Source organism: Pogoniulus pusillus, chromosome 39 (genome assembly GCF_015220805.1).
Source record: "Pogoniulus pusillus isolate bPogPus1 chromosome 39, bPogPus1.pri, whole genome shotgun sequence".
NCBI classification, from domain to species: domain Eukaryota; kingdom Metazoa; phylum Chordata; class Aves; order Piciformes; family Lybiidae; genus Pogoniulus; species Pogoniulus pusillus.
The window spans coordinates 3266061-3281924 of NC_087302.1; the positions used below are offsets into that span (position 1 = coordinate 3266061).

The following is a 15864-nucleotide window of genomic DNA, read 5'->3' on the forward strand; positions in this document are numbered from 1 at the left end:
GGGTGGAATAGAGTGGGGAGAGGAGGGTGGGATAGAGAGGGGAGTGAGATAGAGAGGAGAGTGGGATAGAGAGGGGAGAGGAGGGTGGGATGGAGAGAGGACAGGAGGGTGGGATGGAGAGGAGAGTGGGATAGAGAGGGGAGAGGAGGGTGGGATAGAGAGGGGAGAGGAGGGTGGGATAGAGAGGGGAGAGGAGGGTGGGATAGAGAGGGGAGAGGGATAGAGAGGGGAGAGGGATAGAGAGGGGAGAGGGATAGAGAGGGGAGAGGGATAGAGAGGGGAGAGGGATAGAGAGGGGAGAGGAGGGTGGGATAGAGAGGGGAGAGGAGGGTGGGATAGAGAGGGGAGAGGAGGGTGGGATAGAGAGGGGAGAGGAGGGTGGGATAGAGAGGGGAGTGGGATAGAGAGGGGAGAGGAGGGTGGGATGGAGAGGGGAGAGGAGGGTGGGATGGAGAGGGGAGAGGAGAGTGGGATAGAGAGGGGAGAGAAGGGTGGGATGGAGAGGGGAGAGGAGGGTGGGATAGAGAGGGGAGTGGGATAGAGAGGGGAGTGGGATAGAGAGGGGAGTGGGATAGAGAGGGGAGAGGAGGGTAGGATGGAGAGGGGAGAGGAAGGGGGCATTACACTTTAACCAGAAGATGGGATGTGTCCAAGCCTCACCCAGTGCCCCCCAGCCCCACACCCTGCACCATCCATGCAAGGAGAGGTTCATCCTTCACCTGCCCACGGCTGGGGGGAGCTGCTCTGTACTCCCACCCCTGCTCCCCAAGACTTTGACAAGCTGAGCCACACAGAGAGACCCCACACTGCTGAACCCACCCCTGAGGAGGGGCACTCACAAACCTCCACCCTCCCGGGCCACAACACAAACTCTGCTGCCCACCCATTGCTCTCCTCCCACCTCCCCCCCAGCTCCAACCCGTGCCTGAACCCAAGGTCCTGCTTATCTGCAGCACAAGCATGTCTGGTGATAAGCTGAGGGATAAGATAAGGCCCTGTGCAGCCTGGCTGCAAGCACAAACCCTTCCTCTGCTGCCATGTCCCAAGGCTGAGGGGTGCTGCACACCCCCAAACCTTCTCCTCCCCTCCAGCCTCTCACTTGGATGAGCTTTAAAAGGTTGATGGAGTTCAGAGCCAGCTGCTGCTTGTTGTTTCCCAATCCCCTTGATTCTGGGGGTGGGGAGGGGAGTGGAAAATGTTCAAACTCCCTCAACCCCCCCCCAGAAAAAAATCACACCTGAAAATAGGTAAATAATTCGCCTGGGGGAGCCCTGGCAGCAGAGCCTGGGGTGGGGGTGAAGTCGGGGCGGGGGAGGGGGGGCACAGGTGCAGGCAAGCTGCTGGCAGGAGGCTGGCACCAGACACTGGAATTGCAAATCATGGCTGAAAGAGGAGATGCTGCTGAGGAAAACCAACCCCGGGGAATGTGGGCATGGGGCACGTGGACGTCACCCAGGGCTGGCACACGCACCTGAGCCTTCCTCAGATGACTTCTCTTCCCCCTCTTCCCCCTCCTCCTCCTCCCTCTATCACCTTCTCTCCACGCTGCCAGGAACCCCCCTGGAGCGATGCCACATCCCAAGGCAGGAGGCTGCAAACCTCGGGGGCTCTCGGTGCCACCTCAAAAGTTGGACTCTCCCTTGGTGCCCACCCTGTACCCACTCCCTTCTGCCTCCCACCCAAACTCAGTGCCTGGCACGGGGAGAGGAGGAGCTGGGCTGGGTTGGCACTCTCCAGCCCATTCCCAAGGGATCTGCCAAGGGCCGGTGCAGGCAGCCTAGCCTTTGAAACAGGAGAACTGGGGGAGGACCAAACCAGCCCCCAACCCCTGCCAGCATCTGTGCCAGGCTGTAGATACCCAGCACTGGGTGCTGGCTGCAGGGCGAGGGGTGCCAACGGGAGCAGAGGGCAGGAGGAAGGGAGAGGAGCCCAGCAGCACTGGGTGGGGGGATGCAGTGCCAGGATGGGTTGGGTCTCCCTCGGGACAATGTGAGAAAAGGGCACGGAGGCCACGGATTGGGCAAGCCAGCCCCTGCCAGCCCCTGCCAGCCCCTGCCAGCCCAGCGTGATGGCTGTGCCAGCAGTGGGGGGGGGGGGGACACAAGCGGGAGCAAGGCAACGGAAATCCCCAAAGAGCCCTGGAGGCACCGGGGAGAGTGCCAGGAGGGAGTGAAAGGCAGCGCTGATAGGAGCTGGGGCAGCCTGCCAGCCTGGCACGGGCACTGCGGGGGCACATCACCTCCCGGTGCCCCCAGTGCCACCCGCTGGGAGGGGCAGGGCGGGAGGAGAGCAAGCACGGAGAAGACCTCTGCTCGGACATCCTGCCCTGGAGCTCCCCATCCCACCCCAGACCGATCCTACTTCAGCTCTCTCTACCCCACCCCAGATCTCTCCATCCCATCCCAGATCTCTCTGCTTCAGAGCAGTCCCGTCCCAGATCTTCCCCTCCCACCCCAAATCCTTCTGTCCCACTCCAAATCCTTCTGTCCCACCCCAAATCCCTCTGTCCCATCCCAGATCTTCCCATCCCACCCCAAATCCCTCTGTCCCACCCCAAATCCCTCTGTCCCACCCCAGATATTCCGATCCCACGCCAAATCCTTCTGTCCCACCCCAGATCTTCCCATTCCACCCCAAATCCTTCTGTCCCACCCCAGATCCCTCTGTCTCACTCCAGATCCCTCTGTTCCACACCAGATCCCTCTGTCCCACCCCAAATCCCTCTGTCCCACTCCAGATCCCTCTGTCCCACCCCAGATCCCTCTGTCCCACCCCAGATCCCTCTGTCCCACCCCAAATCCCTCTGTCCCACCCCAGATCCCTCTGTCCCACCCCAGATCCCTCTGTCCCACCCCAAATCCCTCTGTCCCACTCCAGATCCCTCTGTCCCACCCCAGGTTCTTCTGTCCCACCCCAGATCCCTCTGTCCCACCCCAGATCCCTCTGTCCCACCCCAAATCCCTCTGTCCCACCCCAGATCCCTCTGTCCCACCCCAAATCCCTCTGTCCCACCCCAGATCCCTCTGTCCCACCCCACCTCTCTCCATCCCACCCGCGGGAGCAGTGGGGTCATCCTTGCCCCCATGCTGGGCACCTCTTGGCCCTGGCAGCCTGCAGAGGAGGATGGGGCTCAAGGGGTGATACTGGGGGGCTCTGGAGAGCAGCCGGGGGTGGAGGGGGGAAGCCCTTAAGTGGAGCCCCACCGCAGGATTGTTGCCTCATTAGAGAGCAATTAGAGACTAATTACGACGGGAACACCCAAACCCTGATCAGGAAACAGGGCTGCTGGGTGCCAGGGAGTGCCCCAACCTCAGGTGCCCTCTGCAGCAGGCAGGACGAGTCACAGGGTGGCACCCGGGCCCCAGAAAGGTCATCACACCACATCCCCATGCCGCTGGCTCCCTGCCTCAGTTTCCCCACTAACTGCTGAGTATCCTGCACCCAGCCACTGCCCTGCCCCTCCCCAGGGGCATCCACCACAGCCCCAGCCCTGCCCTTCACCACGGGCACCCTCCAGCAGCTCCTCCTCCTCCAGCAGCTCCTCCTTGCTGAGGTGCATCCCACCAGTCCCATTGCCACCACAAGGAGCATTCCCACCCCACCAGTGCCAGTTCCATCACCTCTGCCTTGGCAAGGAGCAGTCCCAGCCCCAGTTCCACCATCCCTGCCTTGGCAAGGAGCAGTCCCAGTCCCAGTTCCACCATCCCTGCCTTGGCAAGGAACAGTCCCAGTCCCAGTTCCACCATCCCTGCCTTGGCAAGGAACAGTCCCAGTCCCAGTTCCACCATCCCTGCCTTGGCAAGGAACAGTCCCAGATCCAGTTCCACCATCTCTGCCTTGGCAAGGAGCAGTCCCAGCCCCAGTTCCACCATCTCTGCCTTGGCAAGGAGCAGTCCCAGACCCAGTTCCACCATCTCTGCCTTGGCAAGGAGCAGTCCCAGACCCAGTTCCACCATCTCTGCCTTGGCAAGGAGCAGTCCCAGACCCAGTTCCACCATCTCTGCCTTGGCAAGGAGCATTCCCAGACCCAGTTCCACCATCTCTGCCTTGGCAAGGAACAGCCCCAGTCCCAGTTCCACCATCTCTGTCTCAGCAAGGAGCATTCCCAGACCCAACTCCACCATCTCTGCCTTGGCAAAGAGCATTCTCAGCCCAAATTTCACCACCTCTGCCTTCACAAGGAGCATTCCCAGCCCAAATTCCACCATCTCTGCCTTGGCAAGGAGCATTCCCAGCCCCAGTTCCACCATCTCTGCCTTGGCAAGGATCATCCCCACCCCTCCAGCCTCATCCTGCCACTCTCAAGCTGGCAGCAGGATGCTGGCACCAAGTCCCAAATCCATTGGACTGGGATTTGGGCTCAGTACTGTTCCCCTGCCATGGGAGCTGCAGCAGCCCCCAGAGCTCCCTCCCAGCAGGAGCAGAGATATGTTGGCACCCAGACTGGAGCCAGCCTGGCACCTCCGGGCCAGGGCAGCTCTGCTCTCAGCCATCCCAAAGCCCCTGGGCTAGCAGCAGGTGAACTTTACCCACACAAACCACATTCCAGCTGGCTCCTAGCACAGCCCTTATCTGTGGGGGGGCTGCACAAGCCTGTCCACAGCCCAGAGAGGCCATCACTGCCCGAGGACACTGGGAATGGGGACAGCTCCCTGGGATGGTGGGGACAGGCAGGAGCTGCCCGAGCACCGCGCACCCATCCTGGGCTGCCCTCACCACCAGAGAGCCTCAGGGGAGAGGGGAAGGGACATTTTGCCACTGGAGCTTCCTGATGTGACAAGGTCACAGCAATGCCAGATTGCAGCAGGGAGGAGATGTGGGCAGAATAAGAAGCAGAGGATGATGATGGGTGGTGAAGGGCCTGACATCTGCGGGCACACGGGGAGGGGGTGGGAACCGAGAGCCTTTTCCTTTCCTGCCCTCCGGGGACTCATCACTGCGATTGCAACTGAGTGATGGAGCCCAGAGGCTGCGGAGCCTGCAGAGAGCTCCTGAAACCTTCATCTCCCTGACAAGGGAGAGAGAGAGAGAGAGAGAGAGAGAGAGCAAGCAGCCAGCAGCCAGAGCTGGAGCTCCAGGCAGCCCCCCCAAAGGTCACTGAGTTTGCACATTCACAAAAGAGGCATTTAAAGGGGGAGGGAAAAAAAATCACCAAGGAGGGAAAAAAGAAAACAAAAACAACAAAACAAAAAAAAAAAAAAGGGAGGGGAGAAAGAAGAAAAAAAAAGGGAGGGGAAATAAAAACAAAAAGGAGAGAAAGAAACAACAAAAAGGAAGGAAACAACAAAAAGGAAGGGAAAAAGTCAATGAAAACAAAAAGAAGGGAAAGAAACAACAAAAAGGAAGGGAAAAAGTCAATGAAAACAAAAAGAAGGGAAAGAAACAACAAAAAGGAAGGAAACAACAAAAAGGAAGGGAAAAAGTCAATGAAAACAAAAAGGAGAGAAAGAAGCAACAAAAAGGAGAGAAAAAAAAGTCAATGAAAACAAAAAGGAGGGAAAGAAACAGCAGAAAGGAAGGGAAATTTTCAATAAAAGCAAAAGGGAGGGAAAGAAACAATAAAAAGGAGAGAAAAAAGTCAGTAAAAGCAAAAAGGAGGGAAAGAAACAACAAAAAGGAAGGGAGAAAGTCAATGAAAACAAAAAGGAGGGAAAGAAACAACAAAAAGGAAGGGAGAAAGTCAATCAAAACAAAAAGGTAGGAAAGAGACAACAAAAAGGAAGGGAAAAAGTCAATAAAAGCAAAAAGGAGGGAAAGAAACAACAGAAAGGAAGGGGAAAAGTCACAGAAAGCAAAAAGGATGGAAAGAAGCAACAAAAAGGAGGGAAAAAGTCAATGAAAACAAGAAGGAGGGGAAAAGACAACAAAAAGGAAGGGGAAAGTCAAAGAAAACAAAAAGGAAGGAAAGAGACAACAAAAAGGAAGGGGGAAAGTCGATGAAAAAAAAAGGAGAGAAAGAAGCAACAAAAAGGAAGGGAAAAGAAGAAAAAAGGAGGGGAATAAAACAACAAAAAGAAAAAGAAGGGTAAAAAATGAAGAAAAAGGAAGGGAAAATGAATGAAAACAAAAAGAAAGGTAAATCAACCAAAAAAGAGGGGGGAAAGAAAAAAGAAGGAGAATGGAAGAAGAAAGGAGAAAGGAAGAAAAAAGGAGGAAAGAAGGAAAAAGTGGAAAGAAAAAAAGAGGAAGGAGAAAAAGAGGAAGGAGGAAAAAAGGGAAAGGGAGAAAGAAAAAAAAGGTGAAAGAAAAAGGAAGGGAAAGGTAAAAGAAGGGGGAAGGAAAAGAAGGGGAAAGGGGGAAAAAAGGGCAATAAAAAAAGGGGAAGAAAAAAGGGGGAGGGGAAAGAAAGAAAGAAGAAGAAAGGAAAAAAATGGGGAAAGAAAAAAGGGGAAGGGGAAAAAGGGAGGAAGGGAAAATGGAAAGGGAAAAAAGGGGGGAAGGGAAAAATGGAAAGAGGGGAAAAAGGGGAAGGAGAAAGAAAAAAGGGAAAGGGGGAAAGAAAAAAAGGTAAAAGAAAAAAGGGAAAGGGGGAAAGGAAAAAAGGTGAAAGAAAAAAGAAAGGGCAAGGAAAAAAAAAGGGGAAGGGGAAAAAAGGGAAAGGAAAAAGAAGGGGAAAGAAAAAAAAGGGGAAGGGGGAAAAAGGGAAAGGAAAAAGAAGGGGAAAGGAAAAAAAGAGGGAAAGAAAAAAATGGGGAAAGAAAAAAAAAGGAGGAACAAAAATAAAAGGGGGAAAGAAAAGAAAAAAGGAGGAACAAAAATAAAAGGAGGAAAGAAAAGGGGAAAAAAAGAGGGGAGGTTAAAAGGGAAAAAAGCACCCCCCAAAAAAAAGGAAAGAAAACCAAACCTGCAGCATCAAACCCCTGGAAAATGAAGCAAACAAACAAACAAAAAGAACAAAAAGGAGGGGGAGAAAGGGAAAAAATAAATCTAGACCCCTCCCCCCCCCCAAAAAAAAAGCAAAAAATGAGAGAGAGAAAAAATAAGAATAAAACCCCCAAACATAACCAAAAGCAACCAAAAGGAAGGGGAAAAACTCCCTGCACTGGGACAACAAAGCTGGCAAAGGCACTGCAGGAGGAGCAGCAAAGCAACCAGCAGCCCAGGGTCCTCCCAGCCCCCAGCATCCCAAATTTGGGAGGCTGGCAGCAGGAAATTAGGTCTGAAAGGCTGGGTGAAAGCAGCAGATCTCTATCTCCTGATCCTGCTTTCTGGGCCCCGAGGCTGCAGCCTCGTTTGTAAATCCTCTGGAAGAATAAAGGCTGGGAAATGAGGTTCAGAGCATCAGCAGCTGGCCAAGGGCCTGGCAGCTGGGGGAGGCTTAGAGCAAGAGAGGGGCAGAGCTGAACCCTTTGAGGTGCAGGTGCCAGAAGCCAGCCTGGCCCCAAGAGCAGCTGCTCAGGGGGCACAGGTGGCAGAATCATAGAATGGTTTGGGGTTGGAAGGGACCTCCAGAGGTCTTCTGGTCCACCTCACTCTGCAATCAGCAGGAGCATGCTCAGACAGATCATAGAATCATAGAGCCAGGGTTGGAAGGGAGCACAAGGAATCAGCCAGCTCCAAACCCCCTGCCATGCCCAGGGACACCTCACACTAGAGCAGGATGCCCACAGCCTCATCCAGCCTGGCCTCAAACACCTCCAGGGGTGAGACTTCCACCACCTCCCTGGGCAACCTGTGCCAGGGTCTCAGCACCCTCATGCTGAAGAACTTCTTCCTAACATCCAGTCTGAATCTCCCCATTTCCAGCTTTGTTCCATCCCCCCCAGTCCTATCCCTACCTGACAGCCTAAAAAGTCCCTCCCCAGCTTTCTTGGAGCCCCCTTCAGATACTGAAAGGTCACAAGAAGGTCACCTGGGAGCCTTCTCTCCAGGGTGATGGTGACTCCATGAGCACGAGGGTGAAAAGGGAGAGTGAGAGCCTGGAGCAGGACCTGAGCCTCCTCTGAGGATGTGCTGAGGCCACATCTGGAGGGCTGAGTCCTGTCCTGGGCTCCCCAGTCCAGGAGGGACAGGGAAATACTGGAGAGAGTCCAAATGAAGCTAGAAGGATGGTGAAGGGACTGGCACATCCCTGTGGTGAGGAGAGGCTGAGAGCCTCAGGGATGATGGCAATGGGATGGACATTTAAAGCTGTTTCCACTCCCCCAGGATGCTGTGCCCAGTGCTGGCTCCCCTGTGGGCCCAGAACCAAGCACAGCCCCCTCGGGGGGCCAGCAGCCCAAGCCCAGCAGCCACTGGGTGAGCAGCAGGGGGGGTGCCCAGTGAGTGCTCCAGGAAGGGCTGAGCACGGAGCTGGCCACGCTGGCTGGTGCAGAACCAGCCAGGCTGGGCTGGGAGGGCTGCTGGTGCTGCCAGACTGGTCCTGGCTGTTCTGCTGGGTGCCAGCCATGGCTGGGAGCCTGCCCACAGCACATCACCCCCCCCGGATCTCTGGGACAGGAGTGGTGCTCCCAGCCCAGCTGCACCCACAGAGGCGTCTCCCACTCAGCCCAGCCTCGGGTGAGCCTGGGGATGCTGATGGCAGTGCCCTCACCACGTGGCAGCCACACGACTGCTTCCAACGTGGGGTGGCTCTGCCCTGCCCTGCTGAGACCTCATCCTGAGCACTGCCTTCAGGTTTGGGCACCCCAGGTGAAGAGGGACAGGGATCTGCTGGAGAGAGTCCAGGGGAGGGCTATGAGGATGAGGAGGGGACTGGAGCACTGCCTGGTGAGGAGAGGCTGAGGGACCTGGGGCTGCTCAGTCTGGAGAGGAGAAGACTCAGAGGGGATTGAATCAATGTCTGTAACTCTCTGAGGGCTGGGGGTCAGCAGGGGGGGACAGGCTCTGCTCACTGCTCCCTGGCATAGGACAAGCAGCAGTGGGTGGAAGCTGCAGCACAGGAGGTTGCAGCTCAGCACAAGAGGCAACTTCTTGCCTGGAAGGGTCCCAGAGCCCTGGCACAGGCTGCCCAGAGAGGTTGTGGAGTCTCCTTGTGTGGAGCCTTTCCAGGCCTCTCTGGATGTGTTCCTGTGTGCCCTGAGCTAGACTGGATGGTGCTGCTGTGGCAGGGGGGGTTGGACTGGATGAGCTCTTTGGGTCTCTTCCAAGCCCTGACATCCTCTGATCCTGTGATCCTGTCACCCTTAGCTAGCTGCCAGCAGCTGGTGCAAGGTGCCAGGCTTTGGGGGCACCGAGCTGCTGCCAGCACTGGGTGAGGAAGCCTTGGAGGGAATCACCATCTCCCTGTCCTGCAGGCAGACAGAGAGGGACAACAACCTCTTGCTGCTCAGCAGGCACAAGTGGCCCTGCCAGTAGTGGCAGCAGGAGGAAGATGGGTGCCAGAGCAGTGGGAGGATGCTCCCTGCTTGCTCCTGGAGCAAACCCTGGGGGGTAAGCTCCAGTTCCTCCCACTCCCCACACCCTCACCCTGGTTTCCCAGGGGCTGGAGACACAATGAGGACGAGGAAAGGTGACAGTGACAGTGACAGTGGAGGGCTCAGCCCAAGCCCTGCATCAGCCACATCCTGCCTGCCTGCTCTGAGAACAAAGGGCTGCCCTGGAAGGCTCTGGGGACCACTGCCTGACCAGTGAGGGGCTCAGGCACAGGGACTCCTCTGCTTTCCATTAGCAGAGGAGCTCTGAGCAGCTGCCTGCAGAGCTGAGGTGGTGGAAGAAATGCCTGAGCTGCCCTGGGCTGGAGCAGAGGGGCAGGCAGAGGGGCAGGCAGGGAGAAGAGCCAGAGGCACAGAGCCCAGGGAAACCACAGCCGTGGCCCAGGGGGATCGAGGACACAAGGCAGGGCACCACCAACATGGCACAGGGGGGGCATGCTCTGGTCTGTGAGCCCAAGTGCCACATCTGCTTGCTTTTTTGGAACACCTCCAGGGGTGGTGACTCCACCACCTCCCTGGGCTGCCTGTTCCAGTGCCTTGCTGGATCCTGGTTCCATGGCACTGCAGGAGAGCACCTCCCAGCCATGAGCTAATGGACAGATGGGAAAGGAGAGGTGACCTATAGGGAGAAGGAGGGAAGGGGGCACAGTATCCTGAGCCCCCCAGAACCCTGCCTGCTTTTCCCAGCATCCAAAGCTCAAGAAAATCATGGACTCATAGAATGGTGAGGGTTGGATGGGACCTCTGGAGAGCACTTGAATCCAACCCCTGTGCTAAGCAGGATTGCTCAGGGCAGGGCACACAGGAACACATCCAAGGGGGTCTTACAAGTCTCCAGAGAAGGAGACTCCACAACCTCTCTGGGCAGCTGGTTAAAATCCTAGGGGTGGCTCATTCCTGTGCAGGCCAAGTTGGTGCCCTCTTGGTTCCTGGTTTCATTCCAATGTTCCCTCAGCAGCAGCAGCAGCAGCAGCAGCAGCAGCAGCAGCAGCAGCAGCAGCACAAAGAGCTCGGTGAGAGCCCAGCGAGGGCAGCAGCCACCGGGTGGAGGTGGGGGGAGGGTTGCTCTGGTCATGGCATGTAGGGAATCAGGTTGGATCGTGGCAGTGCTGGGTCGTGCCCTTAATCTGTGAGTTCCCCAAAGCTCTTTAATAAAGATTCAAAGTCACCAAGTTCTCAATTAAGGGATGAGACAGCTCTTGATCCCTCTTTCTGGGTCAGCTGGAGAAAGGCCATTTAAAACCTGGGGGATTGCTTCCCTTTGATGTTCCCAGGGGAGGAGACTCCCCACTAAAGCCCTGCCCAGTGCCTGCTGTGCAGGAGGGAGGGTGGCTTGGCCACCTCCGAGGAAGGGCTCGCAGCCTGCAGTCCAAACCTGCCTGCTCCTGACTCCTGGGAGAAGGTTTCTCTCCTCCTTTCCCTCTGGAGCATGGATGCTCCCTGCTGCACAGCGCAGGGTGATGATGCCCTGCTCCCCTGGCACGCTCCGGGCAGTGCCACCAGCCTTGGCGAGTTCCTTATCATCAAACGGGGGCCACCTGCTCCTGGGTGTATGCCCATGGGTGGTCTGCACCCTGCCAGGCCCTCCCGGCTCTGTAGGGTGCTTCTAACCCTCTGTTTACCTCAACAACAGCCACTTGCGTGAGTGTTAATTGCAGGAGCTGGCAAGGCACTAATTAGGGGATAATGAGACAGCTTTTGTGCACGCCTGGCAAACTCCCTCCTCCAACCCCCCCTGTGTCATGTTGGTGGTGCCCTGCCTTGTGTCCTCGATCCCCCTGGGCCACGGCTGTGGTTTCCCTGGGCTCTGTGCCTCTGGCTCTTCTCCCTGCCTGCCCCTCTGCCTGCCCTTCTGCCTGCCCCTCTGCTCCAGCCCAGGGCAGCTCAGGCATTTCTTCCACCACCTCAGCTCTGCAGGCAGCTGCTCAGAGCTCCTCTGCTAATGGAAAGCAGAGGAGTCCCTGTGCCTGAGCCCCTCACTGGTCATGCAGTGGTCCCCAGAGCCTTCCAGGGCAGCCCTTTGTTCTCAGAGCAGGCAGGCAGGATGTGGCTGATGCAGGGCTTGGGCTGAGCCCTCCACTGTCACTGTCACTGTCACCTTTCCTCGTCCTCATTGTGTCTCCAGCCCCTGGGAAACCAGGGTGAGGGTGTGGGGAGTGGGAGGAACTGGAGCTTGCCCCCCAGGGTTTGCTCCAGGAGCAAGCAGGGAGCATCCTCCCACTGCTCTGGCACCCATCTTCCTCCTGCTGCCACTACTGGCAGGGCCACTTGTGCCTGCTGAGCAGCAAGAGGTTGTTGTCCCTCTCTGTCTGCCTGCAGGACAGGGAGATGGTGATTCCCTCCAAGGCTTCCTCACCCAGTGCTGGCAGCAGCTCGGTGCCCCCAAAGCCTGGCACCTTGCACCAGCTGCTGGCAGCTAGCTAAGGGTGACAGGATCACAGGATCAGAGGATGTCAGGGCTTGGAAGAGACCCAAAGAGATCATCCAGTCCAACTCCCCCTGCCACAGCAGCACCATCCAGTCTAGCTCTGGTCACACAGGAACACATCCAGACAGGCCTGGAAAGGCTCCACACAAGGAGACTCCACAACCTCTCTGGGCAGCCTGTGCCAGGGCTCTGGGACCCTTCCAGGCAAGAAGTTGCCTCTTGTGCTGAGCTGCAACCTCCTGTGCTGCAGCTTCCATCCACTGCTGCTTGTCCTATGCCAGGGAGCAGTGAGCAGAGCCTGTCCCCTCCTCCTGGCAGCCCTCAGATACTTATAGACATTGATTCAATCCCCTCTGAGTCTTCTCTTCTCCAGACTAAACAGCCCCAGGACCCTCAGCCTCTCCTCACCAGGCACTGCTCCAGTCCCCTCCTCATCCTCATAGCCATCCCCTGGACCCTCTCCAGCAGATCCCTGTCCCTCTTCACCTGGGGAGCCCAAAACTGAACGTGGTCTAAGTGGGCATGGAGGTGCTGGCTTGATGGTTGGACTGGAGAGCCTTAGAGAGCTTTTTCCAGCCTTAATGCTTCTATGAACCTGGAGGTGGCTTTGGCAAGGGGAGCTGGCAGGGCACAAGGCATCCCCTTTGCCCCACACAAGGCACCCCCTTTGCCCCACGCTGAGGTGGGAAGGAGCTGTGTGGGAGCAGGAGCTTCCCCAGGAGGCTGCAGAGCTGCCAGATGCCTGGAAGAGAGGAGGCTGAGGAGGAGACAGCAGATTCCTCCGTGCACTATTCCTGCCTGCTGCGGCTGATCGTGTTTCAGCTAAAGGAAAACAGAAGGGGGAAGCTACTACAGCTGCCTGCCAGAGCCAGCAGCAGCCAAGCCTCCAAGCTTTCCCCTCCAGACAGCAAAGCCAGGCAGGAGAAATCCCCAGCCCTGCCACATCCCAAGGAGCAGAAAACACCTCCCCCAAACCCTGCCCAAGCTGCGCTGGGGTCAGGCAGCCTGAGCAGCCTTGGCAGGATTAAATCCCACGCCAGGGTGTTTGTGCCCGATGCCAGGCCTGGCTGCAGGGCACACACACACAGCCCATGGCACCAAGAGCCACGGCTGGCACGCAGGGTGATGCTTGCTGCACCTTCAGCACGGTGTGGGGAAGCTTCATCCTGGAGCAGCTGCTTCGTCTCGGCAAGGCCAGGCGAGGAGCTCACCCTCCTGCCTGCTCCTGCCTGTCCCTCCTCTCCCCCAGCCCTGCCAGCCCCGTGGCTGCTCCTGCTGGTTTCTATGGGAACTCAGCAGGCAAACACGGGCTTCCAGCAAGGGCACTGCTGGCCCAGCAACCCAAACCCAGGCAGGAGCCTGCCTCAGCCTGAGGCTTGCCTGGAGGACCTCCTCATGCCTGGCCTTGGCCCCTGTCTCCTCTCTCCAAGGGGTGCAGGGGGATGTGGTGCTCAGCATGGTGCTGGTGGCCCCTGGCTCGCTGGGCTTGCCGGCATGGGCTGGGGGTCCCGGGGCTGCCACACACCAGGCAGAGGGCCGAGCTTGGTGCCCCCCATGTGACTTTTAGCAGAGGCTGAAGAATTTTAATGCCTTGGCCACTCCCTCTCGGGGACCTAATCCTGCCTCTGGTCCCTGAGAAGGTGGCTCGGGGTGAGTCGTGGGGGTGGGTGACCCCCAGTTATGGAATGAGGGGACACGAAGGCAAGCAGGGACAAGGAGCAGGGCAGACTGGAGCAGGGCAGGAGCTGTCGTTATCCCCGAGGAAAGGCCAGCAAGGTTCGGGGGAAGGACCTGAAGCTGCCACACGCACGGAGCCCAGCGAGTGGCTGTGCAGCACAGGCTGAGCCGTGCTGGGAGCAACGGTGTGGCCAGCAGCACCCCCCGGGCCCTGCTCCAGCCCTGGGGATGGATGTAGAGCAGGATGCAGCCACTCTTGCCGTGGAGAAGTGGGAGACACCGAGGGATGCTGCCGGCTGCCTGCCCGGCAGGATCTGCCTCTCCCCCAGCGGATGCCATCCCCCCCTTCCTGCTGTGCCCAGTCCCTGGCAGGATTGCTTGCACCCTTCCACACCCCGGCACGGCCACGTCCCCCCCCCAACACCCACACTGCAGCTTCCCTCTCCCCTCCCAGCACAGAGGGATTACACGGCGGCTCCAGCAGCCATCTGGAAGCCGGGAGCCAGCCCCCCTGCCCCCGGGGGACGGTGGCACACGTCACGGGTGGGATGGCAGGGCCGGCAGGCACAGATCAAACCGACGCACACAAGGCTCTGCCCTTCCACACCACGGCACGGCCCTCAGAGGATGGCAAAGACCTTCCCAAGAGGGGCTGGAAGGGTTGCACCTCCCTCTGCAGAGGGGCGCAGCGCCCGGAGCTGGCTGTCCCCGCACCAAGACCTGCAGGAGGATGGCCCAGGGTGGACCAGTCCAGACAGCCCCTTCCCGGGCTGGCGTTTGCCACACTCGTGCTGTATTTACCGTGCCTCATCATGTGATGGCTCAGAGCCTGCTCCCTCCGGGCCCTCCGCGGCGCAACAAAGCTGCGATTGACTGCTCGGGGTAGCGGCTGCGGCTGGCGCCTCCTCTCCAGCCCCGCCAGACACCTCCGTGCAGGGGGGGGGGAGCAAGCAAGAAGAGCATCTCGCAGTGATACGCATCCTCCAGGCGGTTCTCCTTTGCTCTCCACCGAGGAAGAGGAAGAGGAGGAGGAGGCTGGCTCTCCGTTAGGCAGTAAGCAGGGAGATGGGAGCTACGAAGCCCTGGGAAGCGCTTGGGTCGCTAGGAAGCGCCAGACGGCATCTCGGCTCCATCCCTCCATCCAAACACCTCTTCAATCGTCCATCCAAACACCTCTTCATCTCTCCATCCCTCCCTCCAGCCATCCCTCCTTCCCTCCAGCCATCCACCCAACCGACCACCTCTTCATCCCTCCATCCTTCCACCCAGCGAACCACCTCTTCATCCATCGTCACATCCCATCCTGACTGAGCCCTCAGCCAAGCTTCCAGCCACGGGAATCAGCCTCAGCACACAGGGCTGGGGGTATCTTGCCCATCCTTAAGGGGGGGAGGTTACAGTCATGGAGGTTCGGGGGTGCTGAGCCAGAGGGCACCCAAATCCAGGTCTCTCCTAAAGGCTCAGTCCTTAAAGCCCACCTGTGGGGTCCGAGCCTGGGGGACCCCAGCCCGCAGCCAGCGCATTGCACATAAACGCAGCATGGAGACAGCTCCGGGGGTCCGCACTGCTCACCCAAAGCACAGCAACAGGGCTGGGGGTGAAGGGGGTTATTCAAGACCAGCCTGGCCCCCAGCCTCCCAGGGCAGCCGGGTGGTGCTGTCCCCCACAGCGCACCCCGTTGTGACCATGGGGCACCCCAGGGGAGGCTGGGACCACCCCCGCCCCCCCTGCCCCTCCGCTCCGCCTTGGCTGGACCAGAGGTCCCCCGGGATGTCTCCCCTAAAAGATCACTCCTGCACAGCTCACTGCCCCCCCACCCCCCATCACATCAAACGGCCCTCATGAGAGGGGGGAGATGCTCTACGGCTTCGCTCCCCCCACCCCCGCCGCAGTGCCTGAGAGGAAGAGGAGGAGGAGGAGGAGGAAGAAAAGGAGGAGGAAGGGAGTCGCGCCGGAGGCACTCACCGTGTGGGGTGGGCAGCGGTCAGGACCCCCCCCGCCTCCTACGGGCGCAGCATCCTCCCGGGCAGCCCCAGCCCGAGCCCAAGCCGGAGCCGGAGCCGGAGCCGGAGCGCAGCCGGAGCTGGGCATGCTCGGGGGCCGCCGAGCGGCACGTGATGCCGGGCTGGCACCGAGCACGGCGAGGGGGGGGGACGACAACGACTGCCGCCCCCGCTCCGCCACCCTGTGTGTCGTTTCCCGCCCCCCTTCCCCCCCCCCCCCCCCGGCATCACCCGCAGAGGACCGCACCGCACCGCTCCGCTTCAGCATCACTTGCGGGGAGCCTCCTCCGTGCTGCCCGCCACTGCCGCACTGAGAGGAGCGGAGGAGGGGGCGACGGCACCGACGGGACTGGATCACACTGCCCCCCACGCCTTCCTCCCA

At 58.7% G+C, this 15864-nt stretch overlaps 1 protein-coding gene across 2 annotated transcripts in view; it reads right to left on the reverse strand.

The window, feature by feature from the left end:
• Window positions 1-15605, reverse strand: part of PLEKHA6 (pleckstrin homology domain containing A6) — a 67272-nt gene extending 51667 nt beyond the window's left edge. The window contains exon 1 of one of the 2 annotated variants that reach the window (XM_064173515.1): window positions 15445-15605. In XM_064173515.1, coding sequence (XP_064029585.1) covers window positions 15445-15570 — 126 coding nt within the window. In that variant the 5' untranslated portion in view covers window positions 15571-15605. The remainder of the gene's footprint in view (window positions 1-15444) is intronic. The other variant, XM_064173517.1, reaches the window with a different exon arrangement.
• Window positions 15606-15864: the final 259 nt, after the last annotated feature.